The 15,665-nt window shown below is 47.9% G+C and overlaps 1 protein-coding gene and 1 long non-coding RNA gene across 3 annotated transcripts in view; one reads left to right on the plus strand and one right to left on the minus strand.

Annotated features, from left to right (window-relative positions):
- Window positions 1–197, plus strand: part of LOC120941750 — a 2,386-nt gene extending 2,189 nt beyond the window's left edge. Inside the window, exon 2 of the long non-coding RNA XR_005749586.1 lies at window positions 31–197. This is a non-coding gene — a long non-coding RNA (uncharacterized LOC120941750). The remainder of the gene's footprint in view (window positions 1–30) is intronic.
- A 10,513-nt stretch (window positions 198–10,710) lies between these two features.
- KCNH2 (potassium voltage-gated channel subfamily H member 2) overlaps window positions 10,711–15,665 on the minus strand; it is a 294,893-nt gene continuing 289,938 nt past the window's right edge. For both annotated transcript variants that reach the window (XM_040355386.1, XM_040355384.1), the window contains exon 15: window positions 10,711–13,438. In XM_040355386.1, coding sequence (XP_040211320.1) covers window positions 13,259–13,438 — 180 coding nt within the window. In that variant the 3' untranslated portion in view covers window positions 10,711–13,258. The remainder of the gene's footprint in view (window positions 13,439–15,665) is intronic.

A 15,665-nucleotide genomic window follows, 5' to 3' on the forward strand; every position in this document is an offset into this window, starting at 1 on the left:
GGGTTATATATTGGGGTGTATAGAGGAGAGGGTTATATATTGGGGTGTAGTATAGAGGAGAGGGTTATATATTGGGGTGTATAGAGGAGAGGGTTATATATTGGGGTGTAGTATAGAGGAGATGGTTATATATTGGGGTGTAGTATAGAGGAGGGGGTTATATATTGGGGTGTATAGAGGAGAGGGTTATATATTGGGGTGTATAGAGGAGAGGGTTATATATTGGGGTGTATAGAGGAGAGGGTTATATATTGGGGTGTAGTATAGAGGAGTTATATATTGGGGTGTATAGAGGAGAGGGGTTATATATTGGGGTGTAGTATAGAGGAGAGGGTTATATATTGGGGTGTATAGAGGAGAGGGTTATATATTGGGGTGTATAGAGGAGAGGGGTTATATATTGGGGTGTAGTATAGAGGAGAGGGTTATATATTGGGGTGTATAGAGGAGAGGGTTATATATTGGGGTGTATAGAGGAGGGGGTTATATATTGGGGTGTTTAGAGGAGAGGGGTGCTCTATGGCTGCCCGCCCCTTCTCCACAGAGTTCCGGTGGCCGATCGCGCCGATATTAGTAAATGAGTGAGCAGCACAGGCATACTAGGTGGCTGCGAGGCCCCCTGCGAGTGCGAGGCCTTAGGTGACCGTCTAATTAGAGAGCTGCCTCTGCTGTCCTGTGATTGGCTATAAATGATTTCTTACACAATAAAACACTCACAGATGACACAACCAGAGTCTGATCTCCTAATATTTGGTTTATTATAATTTTCATTCATTTAAATACGGTATTTTTTTTTTTACATAATATTCCTAGAAAACCTCTACATTCTGCATTCAGACACATGCTGAGGAAAAACTGTGCATAGTATTGAATGTCGTACGCCCAAAAAACACCAAATAAAAGACCCCTTCAGCCCCCGGGGCGGCAGGCAGAAAGGGGGCGGCGCTATTTACATGTCCGACCTCCTCGGTTAGTACCCAGGGGAACATTACGAAGGGAGGGGGAGGGGTAAAACACAAGGGGGCGCTGTAGGGAACAATGGCTTATAGAACAGACCTGGGAGAGGCTTCTAGAAGAGGAAAGACGTTTTCTTTGGACTGTGTGAACTAATCGAAGGCATCTTACAGTGTTGCTAGAAGTCTCAGAGTTCCGGTGACGGTACAATGCCATCGGCGCGTCGGTTTTTCGTAGTCTATGGCTCGTTCTTCACCAACCCCAGCGAGTCAGTTGTTTTGCCGAAAAAATGGCGGCGGATTTTTTTTTTTTTAAGAGCCAAACCAATGTTCATGAGAATGGCGCCTCCAAATGGCAGCGCCGAAGCATTGCTGTTGTCCTACGTCGGGCGCACAAAGCGTGGCCTACACCTCTACGGCTTCCCCAACTCGCCTCCAACTGGTTCTCGCCAACGCCAAGGTGCCAGCGGTCCGTTTCCATGGTACAGTGACGGGCGATTTCCATGTGACGAGGCTTGGAGATGATAAAATTGATATCAACTAACATCGGTCTCCCGAAAAGCGGACTACAAGTCGCTTCCTGCTGGGGCAGATGAAGTCCATAAAACAGCCATCAATGGCCATGATCGATCCTCCCATAAATGAGGGTTGAAGGTCACACACTGGCCAGTAGTAGCGGGACAGTTTTGACTAGCACCCGGGGGCAAGGATGTGGAACTGTGCCCCCTCCCCCACTGTTAATGGGTTTACTGTCCTGTGTCCAATCCCCATGGCGTCTAGGGCAACTTCCCCTCCTGCCCACCCCTTGTCCTGACCCTATTGGCCAGTTTGACCCTCCATGGGGGTGTTTACTGTCCACACCCGTTCAGTACTAGAACTCAGAGCCTGGGATGGAGGACAATAATGAGCTTTAGGGTGAGACCTGTTGGACAAGACTTCGTTATTTCTGCAGGCATGGATGCAATACGTTGGGGCCCATCTGATGCTGGTGGTCCAAGATGAGACGGAGGTCTTGTGTGTGAGTGTTGTGGTGAGAATAAGTATCCTAACCTAAAGAGTAGACCCTTCTCCTTTCCCTTTTCACGACCTATGCCCCCTTACCCCCATATTCTCCCTATTTGTAAACAATAACCCAAACCCTTATCCAGTTGTCCTAACTCAGGGCGCCCCCAAACAGAGCACCTTCTACAACTGGCTATACTAAACAATATAGAGCAGAATTCCCCTAGCTGGACCATGGGATGCTCCACCGTGCCTAGGGCAACTTCCCCTCCTTCCCACCCCTAGTCCTGACCCCATTGGCCAGTTTGACCCCCCAGGGGGGAGTTTACTGTCCACACCCGTTCAGTACTAGAACTCAGAGCCTGGGAGGGAGGACAATAATGAGCTTTAGGGTGAGACCTGTTGGACAAGTCTTCTTTATTTCTGCAGGCATGGATGCAATACGTTGGGGCCCAACTGATGCTGGTGGTCCAAGATTAGACGGAGGTCTTGTGTGTGAGAATAAATATCCTAACCTAAAGAGTAGACCCTTCTCCTTTCCCCACCTATGCCCCCTTACCCCCATATTCTCCCTTTTGTGAGAGGATGTACAGTGGAACCTCGGATTGCGAGTAACGGGGTTAACGAGCCTTTCGCAATACGAGCGCTGCATTTTGAAAAATCCTAACTCGATTTTGGATTCAAGCCAAAGCGGTGTGCAGTACTGCGTTTGGCCTGAGGTGGGGGGGGGGGCACCGGGGCCGAGTGGAGCCGAACAGAAAGACTCAGAAATACTACGCTCCTGAGCCTTTCTGAGGTTTGCCAAGGTCAGCAGAGCTGTCCTCGGGCCTTTCCGGCTGTTTCCAGGGCTCTCCTGCGCCCCCCCCCTGCCTCTGGCCGCATGCGGTATTGCATTTCATTGAAGTCAATGCGGAACAAATTATTTTTGTTTCCATTGACTTCAATGGGGAAACTCGCTTTGATACTCGAGCAATTTGGATTACGAGCGTTCTCCTGCTTGTAATCCGAGGTTCCACTGTATATCGCTATTTGTAAATAATAAACCAAACCCCTATCCAGTTGTCCTAAATCAAGGCGCCCCCAAACAGAGCCCCTTCTACAACTGGCCAATATAGAGTAGAATTCCCCTAGCTCAGGGGTGGCCAACCAGTGGCCCGTGGAGCCCTCTGATGTGGCCACGCGACCTCCTGCTCTGAAATGGCGGGTTGGCAAGCCCAGATCACAGGTTGCCGACCCGCCATACCGCAGCATCAGTGTTGTGAATGAAGCTGGCGGTAGAGGAAGAAAGCGGCTGCGGAACAGAGCGCCATAAGCCGGTGCTTCCTCTACAGCGCCGACTTTTGACACAGGCAGAGTCTATGCCAAAGTTCAGCTAACCCGCAGGATAGACAGGTGCACTAGGCTGCACCCGCGGTGTGGGTAAACCGCAGCACATCAGTGTGAAAGCAGTCTGATGCCCCGTACACACGGCCGGTTTTCCCATCGGTAAAAATGGGATGAGAGCTTTTGGCCGGCAATCCCGACTGTGTGTATGCTCCATCGTAGTTTTTCCAATGGGAAAACTGCAAAAAACGGCCAGCCAAAAAAAAGAGAACTGACTCTCTTTTTTTCCCCCGTCGGGATTCCTGACTGACTTTTTCCCGTGGAAAATCCCGGCCGTGTGTACGGGGCATTAGGCCCTTTTTGCACGATCGTCCCGACTAAATGGGACCCTCAATTCACCTCTATAGAGCGACAGATGTCCGTTTACACCCACCTACCTCCAATCTGAAAAAACAGAAGGGAATTCGTCCCCTTCCATCTGGGCAGATCAGAGGGCCTATAGAGTAGCTGTCCCATTGTGGCCCTCAACTGGTTACCAAGTTGCTTAAGTGGCCCTCGCTCTTCAAAGGTTGGGCACCCCTGCCCTAGCTGGACCATGGGAATCGCTCTGGACAGAGAGAGAGAGTCAACTTTTTATCTTATGAGAAGACCTATCAGAAAGCCAGAGACATTGGAGGAGGGGTGGAGAAGCCGTGACGTAGCTTTTTTTCCAACATAATTTCCAGCAACACAAGATAAAAATCTCCCTAAAATGCTACAAAGTATCCCTAAAAATTAGGAAAGAAGTGACTTGAGCAAGTCCTTTATCTGTCGGTATGATACAGACATTTTGCGAAGGCCTCACGAGAGTAAGTGTTGTGCAATCACCTTTAGAAGAACAGTTATCGTCTACAAAAAGAACAGATGGAGGATGTAGAGAACTAATCTGGTGGAAAAATTCGGAAGATTCGAGAGAAAAAAAGGAGGAGGAGGAGGAGGAGGAGGAGACCAACACAATGGACGAGTTATCAGCAGTATGCACATTCAAAAGTGTGTTTCAGGCACAATTACCCCCCCAAGTCTTCTTGGTACGAGTCGTTTCCAAAAGAGCAGCCTCGGTTTTATGTACAGTAACAAATAAATAATCAATAATATATATTTTTCTAAGTGAGTTCCACAATTGTATCAGCAGAAATGACCAATAATGACCCCAATCTGAGGTCACTGAAGAGTAGAAGAGCATGGAAGCCGTCAAGGAAACCACAACGATGGAGATGACGGGATTTCAGCTCCACCAATAAATGGAAGGCTTCGGTTTTAAAACGAGGATAGAAATGTGAGAGCCGCTGATGACTTGCCTTTTACAGCCCAACTGAATCCTCAGTTTATCTCCGCAAAATACATTCCAGGGGGATCAAAACAAGAGGAGCCAGAATGATACAGAGAAGGACCCTTGCTCTCTGTGTGGAAGCATCGGTCTCTCCGCAGAGGTCCCCTATAGCTGTTTAATCAGCAAAGCTCATACTCCCTGCTGATTGCTGAGCTCTGGCAGGAGCCGTTCAGAAATGTACGGAAAGGCCAGAGGACACCTCGGCTTACCTTGGCTCAACCTCGGAAACAGAGTCTTTCCAAGGTTTGCTGAGGTCAGCCGAGGTGTCCTCAGGCCTTTCTGGCCGTTTCCGACGCTCTCCTTTGTCCCCCCCACCTCTATCCACATCAGAGATGATCCTGAGCCTTTCCGTGTGTTACCAAGGCTCTATGGCGCCCCCCCTTAACCGTTGGCCGCATGTGGTATTGCAACATGGAACAAATTATTTTCGTTTCCATTGACTTCAATGGGGAAACTTGCTTTGATATGCGAGTGCTTTGGATTACGAGCATTCTCCTGGAACGGATTATGCTCGTAATCCGAGGTTCCACTGTACTTGGAATGTATTTTAGCTGGTCTCTGCCCCCCTCAGCAGTTGGCAGCAGACATGAAAACAGAACTCCTCCTCCAGCAGTGCATCACCAGAGAGGCTTGTCTCTGCCCCCCTTCCCTGTTTCAGCAGTTGGCAGCAGAGAAGTGGTCAGAACTCCTCCTCCAGCAGTGCAGCAACAGGGAGGCTTGTCTCTGCCCTCCCCCCTCCCAGTCTCAACAGTTGGCAGCAGAGAGAAGGAATTAACTCCTCCTCCATCAGTGCAGCAACAGAAAAGCTTGTCTCTGCCCCCCCCCATCCCTGTTTCAGCAGTTGGCAGAAGAGAGGAGAACAGAACTCCTCAAGCAGTGCAGCAACAGGGAGGCTTGCCTCTGCCCCCCCCCCCATCCCTGTCTCAGCAGTTGGCAGCAGAGAGGAGGACAGAACTCCTCCTCAAGCAGTGCAGCAACAGGGAGGCTTGTCTCTGCCCCCCCCCCATCCCTGTCTCAACAGTTGGCAGCAGAGAGGAGGACAGAACTCCTCCTCCATCAGTGCAGCAACAGAAAGGCTTGTCTCTGCCCCCCATCCCTGTCTCAGCAGTTGGCAGCAGAGAGGAGGACAGAACTCCTCCTCAAGCAGTGCAGCAACAGGGAGGCTTGTCTCTGCCCCCCCCCCATCCCAGTTTCAACAGTTGGCAGTAGAGAGGAGGACAGAACTCCTCCTCCATCAGTGCAGCAACAGAAAGGCTTGTCTCTGCCCCCCATCCCTGTCTCAGCAGTTGGCAGTAGAGAGGAGGACAGGACTCCTCCTACAAATCCTGCACTTCATTGCACAGTCACACAACTCCCTCATCCCCTGGCCTCAGCATTCAGAAGACTCCAGCCCTGGTCCTCCTCCAGACCCTGCACTTTATTCTTTCCAGCTCTGCCCCCCAGCTTCTTCAACAATGTAAAGGGGGTGCACTGTGATGTAAGGGATGGTGGGGGACTCTTGACTTCTGATGGTGGGTGGAGTGGGGTGCTCTGGACATGTAGTCTCTTTGAGGGCAACTATAATGCTGATGCGGCCCGAAATGAAGTCTGACACTCCTGGTTTGGGAAATGGAGTCTGACACCCCTGGTTTGGGAAATGGAGTCTGACACCCCTGGTTTAGGAAATGGAGTCTGACACCCCTGGTTTGGGAAATGGAGTTTGACACCCCTGGTTTGGGAAATGGAGTCTGACACCCCTGGTTTGGGAAATGGAGTCTGACACCCCTGGTTTGGGAAATAGAGTCTGACACCCCTGGTTTGGGAAATGGAGTCCGACACCCCTGGTTTGGGAAATTAAGTCTGACACCCCTGGTTTGGGAAATGGAGTCTGACACCCCTGGTTTGGGAAATGGAGTCTGACACCCCTGGTTTGGGAAATGGAGTCTGACACCCCTGGTTTGGGAATTGGAGTCTGACACCCCTGGTTTGGGAAATGGAGTCTGACACCCCTGGTTTAGGATGACGACCCCAAAGCCTTTACGTTTCCAAGACAAGTCAACAATGGCGGCTTCTAGATTTCCATCCTCATGGGGTTCACTTTAAAACCCAAAAGACTCGATCAGTTCTGATCACTTCACTCCAAATGTTTTTGAATGTATGGTCGGAGCTCAACATTTCTAAGGTTCTGTGGTTAATGGTTTCTAAACATTACAGCAGACAGTAGAAGCGTTGCGGCACAATGACACGGCACACGGCGGTGGATAAATGTAATGGGGCAACTGCCAGGAGATTTAACAGTCTGAGTGCCCGGGTACACAAAGGGGTCACCTCCACAAAAACGTTGCACAGGTAGAGAGACTCAGTAGTTAGTAGTATTTTCACACCCAGCAAAAAAAACAAAAACATAAATATCACATTCAAGTTTCTCCAAACTGAGTGTAAATGTGTAAAATACATGAAGAACACATAGTGAGGACGGAGAAAGAGCGGAGTAATGGGGTGTTGGACACATGGGACACCGGCAGGAACATGCAGCTGAGGACAGCGCCTATCACTGCCCTTCAATCACCACAAATAACATTTCATTTGACTATTCAATATTTTTTATGACCCCGATTCAGCAAAGGGGTCCCTCTGATTCTATGGAAAATGATGTTGGTCATACGAGTGCTCCGTATTTTATGGGATAAGATGGTCTTTCTATCTAGAACATACATTTTATTGTAGGAGAAGCCGATATTCTACGTTTCTTGAAAAATTCCCCATACATGTGGTTGAGATTGGGCAGAGGGTCCAACAATAGGCCATGTCTTCAACAATAGGTCAACATTAGGTCATGTCATCAGTTCTAGAACATAACCCCATAGAGAGAAGTAATGGTGGTGGTGGCGAGATTGGGCAGAGGGCCCAACAATATGGAGGTCATGTCTTCAACCACAAATCAACTATAGGTCATGTCATCAACAATAGGTCAGCAATAGGCCATGACCTCAACAATAAGTCATGTCATCAGTTCTAGAACAATACCACATACAAATACCACATACAAAGGAAATATGGTGGTGAGATTGGGAAGAGGGCCCAACAATATGGAGGTCCTTTTATCAACCATAGATTAACAACAAGTCATGTCATCAGAAATATGGTGGTGGTGAGATTGGTGAGATTGGACAGAGGGTCCAACAATATGTTATGTCATCAATAATAGGCCAGCAATAGGCCATGTCGTCAACAAAAAGTCCACAATAGGTCATGTCATCATTTGTAGAACAATACCCCATCAGGGGCGGACTGACAACTCATGGGGCCCCCGGGCAATAGAAAATTATGGGGCCCCTCTGGCTTACAGATGGCCACCACGCCAGGAGGCAGTGCAGAGGCAGGGCAGCTAAAATCTTGGGATATTCACATTAAAAGCATGTCAGTTTCGGACATATCAGGGACAGATCTAAAAAAAACACAGATTTTTACATACTGTCCCTGGTTTTACTGAGCCTGGCAACCCTGATGGGGCCCCCTAGTGGCATGGGGCCCTCGGGCAGTGCCCGAGTGACTCAATGGTCAGTCCGCCCCTGTACCCCATACAGAGGAAATATGGTGGCGAGATTGGGCAGAGAGCCCAACAATATGGAGGTCATGTCAGTAACCATAGGTCATGTCATAAACAATAGGTCATGTCTTCGGTTCTAGAAAAATACCCTATACAAAGGTGATATGGTGGTGGTGAGATTGGGCAGAGGGCCCAACAATATGGAGGTCATGTCATCAACCATTGTGATATCTGAGTCTAGGTTTGGCCACCACACATAGCCTCTGGCCATAGGTCAACGATAGGTCACGTCATCAACAAGAAGTCATGTCATCAGTTCTAGAACAATACCACATACAAAGGAAATATGGTGGTGGTGGTGTGATTGGACAGAGGGTCCAACAATAGGTTATGTCATCAACAATAGGTCAGCAATAGGCCATGTCCTCAACAAAAAGTCAACAATATGTCATGTCATCAGTTCTAGAACAATACCCCATACAGAGGAATAATGGTGGTGGTGAGATTGGGCAGAGGGCCCAACGATATGGAGGTCATGTCATCAACCATAGGTCATGTCATGAGTGCTAGAACATTACCCTATGCAGAGGGTGGTGGTGAGATTGGGCAGAGGGTCCAACATGGTCATGTCATTAGAAGGTCATGTCATCAATTCTATAACAATACCCCATACAGAGGAAATATGAAAGTGGTGAGATTGGGCAGAGGCCCCAACAATATGAAGGTCACATCATCAACCATAGGTCAACAATAAGTCATGTCATTAGTTCTAAAACAATACCACATACAGAGGAAATATGGTGGTGAGATTGGACGAAGGGCCCAACAATATGGAGGTCATGTCATCAACCATAGGTCATGTCATCAGTGCTAGAACATTACCCTATACAGAGGAAATATGGTGGTGGTAAGATTGGGCAGAGGGTCCAACAATGGGTCATGTCATCAGAAGGTCATGTCATCAACAACAGGTCATGTCATCAGTTCTATAACAATACCCCATACAGAGGAAATATGGTTGTGGTGAGATTGAGCAGCGGGTCCAACGATAAGTTATCAACAATAGGTCATGTCATCATTTCTAGAACAATATCCCACACAGAGGAAATATGAAGGTGGTGAGATTGGGCAGAGGGCCCAACAATATGGAGGTCACGTCATCAACCATAGGTCAACGATAGGTCATGTCATCAACAATAAGTCATTTCATCAGTTCTAGAACAATACCACATACAGAGGAAATATGGTGGTGGTAAGATTGGGCAGAGGGTCCAACAATAGGTCATGTCATCAGAAGGTCATGTCATCAACAACAGGTCATGTCATCAGTTCTATAACAATACCCCATACAGAGGAAATATGGTTGTGGTGAGATTGAGCAGCGGGTCCAACAATATGGAGGTCACATCATCAACCATAGGTCATGTCATCAGTTCTATAACAATACCCCATACACAGGAAATATGGTGGCGGTGCGATTGGGCAGAGGGCCCAACATTGGGTCATGTCATCAAGAATAGGTGGTCATCAGTGCTAGAACATTACCCTATACAGAGGAAATAATGTGGTGGTGAGATTGGGCAGAGGGTCCAACAATGGGTCATGTCATTAACAATATAGGTCATGTCATCATTTCTAGAACAATATCCCACACAGAGGAAATATGAAGCTGGTGAGAATGGGCAGAGGGTCCAACAATATGGCGGTCACATCATCTTTCCTTTACTAACCCCAGATGCTCCAGTACAACCAGAATGGTCCATCGTACTACAACCCTATGAGGGTCAGCATTCATCTACATCCCCGAAACTTTAACCTTATTCTCCAAATTCTGTTATTGGCACAGCTAATATGATGGACATGGCAGCCCTCAGTCTGATCTGGTGACCGACTCTCGGAGGCTAGCAGGAGTTCCTCAGAAGGTGATCAGTGTCTCCTCAGTGATATGTACCTGGACAGCCACTCGTGTTCAGAGATCAGGTAGATCTCTTTACTAAAGAGACTTTGTAATGGAACCAAACTGATGGAGAAGATCTGAAGGTCAGCCATGTCCAGACTGTTCCACAAGCCCCCCCCCCCCCTAAAGTGACCGGTGGCTGGGCAGGTAAAGAGTGCTGGGCTCACCATTAGGACTACATGGTATGACTTATGCCACGTACACACGATCGGAAAATCCGACAAGAAAACCGTGGACGGAATCTTGGCTCAAACTTGCCTTGCGTACACACGGTCACGCCAAATTCCGACCGTCAAGAATGCGGTGACGTACAACACTACAATGAGCCGAGAAAAATGAAGTTCAATGCTTCCGAGCATGCGTCGAATTGATTCCGAGCATGCATGTTTTTTCTTGCGCAACGGAAAATTTGAGAACCAGCTCTCAAATTTTTCTTGGGGGAAATTTTGACAGAAAAATTACGATGGAGCCACTACACACGGTCGGAATTTCCGACCAAAAGCTCACATCAGACTTTTCTTGTCGGAATTTTTGATCGTGTGTACGGCATAAGTCTTAATCATTGGAAACGAAATCATCAAATGTACCGTGATTTACTGGAAACAAGGCAAATGTGTTCATCCTTGCCAACTCTGTATATAACAAAAGGCTGTGCAAGAGAGAAAAACATCAAAAAACGCACAGAATAATAGATAAAAATGGTAAAATTGCTCTTACAATAAAGCGACAAGCCATATCACAAGAAAACACCTCGCCAATAAAACACCAGGACACATCTACAATTGGTGGAAACACCCTCATTAATTAGCCGGGAAAAGGAGAGCCGTCACCATGGATGGAAACTTCTGACGTGGACACAGCAACGACCTTCGAGCCAGGAACTACAAAAATGCCCCAAAGAGCTATAAGAGAAGAGGGGTCCGAAGTGGTATCCTGGTTTAATTTCATGGCCTTGCCCCTTCATCAGAGCGGATGAAAGCCCATCGGATAGGCTAGGGAGGACGTATGGGTGAGTGGCGGTGCATTTCCAGACTCCAAGGCCGCAGGACTTCGTCAAAGACAGCTCTGGGTTTTATTTATGCTCCTCATTCACAAGCTCTGGTTTCCTGATGCCATGGAGCTCATTTGGGCACCAACAGCAATCCTCCCTAGCCTATCTGAAGGCTTCCATAGTACCTCCCCCTCCATTGTAATGATGGGGCACGACCCTGAAACTAAACCAGGATACAACTTTGGTCCCTTCTTCTCTACAGCCTTTGGGGCATTTTTTGTAGTTCCTTGCTCCATGGTTCTTGTCATGTCCACTTCAGAAGTTTCCATTCATGGTGACACCTATCCTTTTGCTACCTAAAGAGAGTGTTTCCAGTTGGTGTGACCTGGTATTCAATTGGTGTTCAAGTGGTGGAAACATTGGTGTTCCATTTGTGGAACCATTGGTGTTCCATTTGTAGAACAACTGGTGTTCAATTGGTGGGACAATTGGTGTTAAATTGGTGGTCCAGTGGTGGAACCATTGGTGTTCCATTTATGGAACCATTGGTGTTCAATTGGTGTTCCATTGGTAGAACCATTGGTGTTCCATTGGTAGAACCATTGGTGTTCAAATGGTGGAACCATTGGTGTTCCATTGGTAGAACCACTGGTGTTCAATTGGTGGGACAATTGGTGTTCAATTGGTGGTCCAGTGGTGGAACCATTGGTGTTCCATTTGTGGAACCATTGGTGTTCAATTGGTAGAACCACTGGTGTTCAATTGGTGGGACAATTGGTGTTCAATTGGTGGTCCAGTGGTGGAACCATTGGTGTTCCATTTGTGGAACCATTGGTGTTCAATTGGTGTTCCATTGGTAGAACCACTGGTGTTCAATTGGTGGAACCATTGGTGTTAACTTGGTGGTCCAGTGGTGGAACCATTGGTGTTCCATTTATGGAACCATTGGTATTCAATTGGTGTTCCATTGGTAGAACCATTGGTGTTCCATTGGTAGAACCATTGGTGTTCCATTGGTAGAACCACTGGTGTTCAATTGGTGGGACAATTGGTGTTCAATTGGTAGTCCAGTGGTGGAACCATTGGTGTTCCATTGGTAGAACCATTGGTGTTCAATTGGTGGAACCATTGGTGTTCAATTGGAAGGATTATTTCTGGAGATATGTCCTGATCAAGTCACTTTAGGTGGAATATTTACTATTTCTATCTAGCAGACGGTCTTTTTATCTGAATTCTTCAGTGTGCCGTTTTGTGTCTGGATCCTAGGGAACGGGTTTATGTGTTGGCTAGTCATCCATGGATCGGATAGTTTAATATTTGATGAATTCGGAGACCTACTGAAGAAGAATAACCTGATCTGTGGAAAATTGGGGTCCGATTCCCTCATCTCTTCCCCCTCTCCATGTATTTGTGGTGATTAGGGGCCCAGAGGCCTCTGACAGCTGAAAGCGTTAATGGTTAGACGGGACAAAGAGCGACAACGAATGGCGGTGATCAGAATGACGGCATTGGAAGAAACATTTATGGTGACTACATTGGTGATTGAGATATTCCACTCATATATATCGGAAGACAGTTCTCATCCATGGAGACCCCCATAGAGGGGGTCATGCTCGACATTCTCAGGAAGGGGCCGTCGGGTTCATCCAATCCGCTGTGAGGAGTAATCAGTATCGCAGAACAGTGCGTGCGCCCTTTATGTGGGAATTCCCCCGTAGAGGATGCTAAGGTATGGTGGCTCCACATTGGCCGCCTCAGTCATTGGATGATATACGGTGTACTCTACCTGGTTACACATCGTCATCGCGTCGCTGTTACAGAACGGCAGCCAGAATGTGATAGGAAGAGGAGAAAAAGGTTTGCGAGTGGCGTGAGCCGCAGCCCAGGATCATGCATGCCGCATACTGCCTCCTAGGAGCGCCCGAGGCTCTGATATCATAGAAATGTTCTTTAATATCGCTCTTCCGCATTTCTTCTCTCTCCGCGTTGGAGCTTCCGCTCCGTGTTATTGTCACCCGCTCCGTCCGCCTACTGCATGTCGGGTGTCTGTGCTACCGAAGATTTCCTGGCGTGACGTCCCAGGTGCCAGGAACGTGGCTTGTGCCCAAAGTCTGCCCCCCTTGCACCCCCGCCCCTAACTGCCCGGGTCAGACGAATGTCTCTGAGGGGTCCTCAAGTCCAGAGGGTCCTCCAGGTTCCCGGGAAGAGACAGGCGCCGGGAGCTGGACGTTCCTTCAACGTTCAGAGTGTGGGGCGCCAGCGGCATTTCACACATTTTGTACTTTACGCCCTCCATGTCCTGGCGATCATAAACCTGAAAGAGAGAGAGGGAGAGTCAGGAGATCCCCCCGCAGGCCGTCATAGTCATAAATATTAATACATAGGGATTGCAGGAAATGCTCTGTAGACATGGCCACCATCAGAAATCATGGGGCCTCCTCTATCAGGACACCCCCCAGGATTCATTAATGATCTAGTGGGGGAAGGGTTTCCTTATATTCCCTCTCCCGATAACCCTAACGCTCTAACCCTCTTTATCTAACCCTCTAACTCTAACCCTCTAACTCTAACCCTCTACATCTAACCCTCTACATCTAACCCTCTACATCTAACCCTCTACATCTAACCCTCTACATCTAACCCTCTATATCTAACCCTCTACATCTAACCCTCTACATCTAACCCTCTACATCTAACCCTCTATATCTAACCCTCTAACTCTAACCCTCTATAACTAACCCTCTATATCTAACCCTCTACATCTAACCCTCTACATCTAACCCTCTATATCTAACCCTCTACATCTAACCCTCTACATCTAACCCTCTACATCTAACCCTCTACATCTAACCGTCTACATCTAACGCTCTACATCTAACCCTCTACATCTAACGCTCTATATCTAACGCTCTATATCTAACCCTCTATATCTAACGCTCTAACCCTCTAACTCTAACCCTCTACATCTAACCCTCTAACGCTAACCCTCTAACTCTAACCCTCTAACTCTAACCCTCTATATCTAACCCTCTATATCTAACACTCTAACTCTAACCCTCTATATCTAACCCTCTATATCTAACCCTCTATATCTAACCCTCTATATCTAACCCTCTATATCTAACCCTCTAACTCTAACCCTCTAACTCTAACCCTCTATATCTAACGCTCTATATCTAACCCTCTATATCTAACCCTCTAACTCTAACCCTCTATATCTAACCCTCTATATCTAACGCTCTAACCCTCTAACTCTAACCCTCTACATCTAACCCTCTAACGCTAACCCTCTAACTCTAACCCTCTAACTCTAACCCTCTATATCTAACCCTCTATATCTAACACTCTAACTCTAACCCTCTATATCTAACCCTCTATATCTAACCCTCTATATCTAACCCTCTATATCTAACCCTCTAACTCTAACCCTCTAACTCTAACCCTCTATATCTAACGCTCTATATCTAACCCTCTATATCTAACCCTCTAACTCTAACCCTCTATATCTAACCCTCTATATCTAACCCTCTAACTCTAACCCTCTATATCTAACCCTCTATATCTAACCCTCTATATCTAACCATAACCCAAGGTTTATCCCTAGTGCTCAAACATAACTCTAACCCCCCACCCTTAACCCTAAATGTAACTTTAACCCCTTCACATAGCCCCAACTCTAATCCTAACCCTAAACCTCTCCCCATGACCCCGACCCTCTAAATCTAATCGTAACCCTCTCGCCTTACCCTCAGTTTATTTGTTATTTCTAATGTCCTTGTGTGGTTCAGTCTGTAGATAGGGAGATAAATTCAGACGCTACATGCAGAGGGTGGAGACATATAACACCCCCTTCCAGTGTCACATTAGGGTCACCACGATGTGGTGGGGGCACCACACAGGAAATGATGCGTTTGGGGTGGACAGACCATTCGGGGCACTCCACCAAGGGCCCGGGGGCCAGTAGAGGGCCCCATGAGAGGCTCCTCGTACCGTTTCGTAAGCATACGCCTGACACGGAGAAACCATAGAGGAGGCTAAGCAGGAGATTGGGATAAGGGAAGAGATACCCGAGAGGAGGAGCCGACATAGTGAGCCACCCCCCATCCTTCTGACACCCGACACATGCTGGAAAAAGTTCCCGGGAACTCGTTCATGGACTTCCCTTCCACTCCCTCAGATGAAGCCTCCAGCTGTGTTGTCTGAGCCTGTGGTGAGGATGGCAGTGCCAACTGTGTGCCCGGACAGGAACTGCAGGAATCTGAGAAGGAGCCAGAGGAAGGTGGGGGGGTGGAGGGAGTGTCTCCTCCTCTCTCATCCTCACCCCCCTCTTTGGCTCTCTCCCTCCCATCTCTCTCTCTACCCCCTCTCTCACACCTCCCCTCCCTCTCCCCCCTCTAGTACCCCACTTCTCCCCTCCTCTCTCACCCTCACCTCTCTAAGAGAAGGAGGTAAGAGGGAGGGGGTAGAAAGAGAAATGCTCTCTCCCTTCCATCTCTCGTTCTACCCCCCCTCTCTCTCACCTCCCCTCCCTCTCCCCCCCT

Source organism: Rana temporaria, chromosome 5 (assembly GCF_905171775.1).
Source record: "Rana temporaria chromosome 5, aRanTem1.1, whole genome shotgun sequence".
Lineage (NCBI taxonomy): Eukaryota > Metazoa > Chordata > Amphibia > Anura > Ranidae > Rana > Rana temporaria.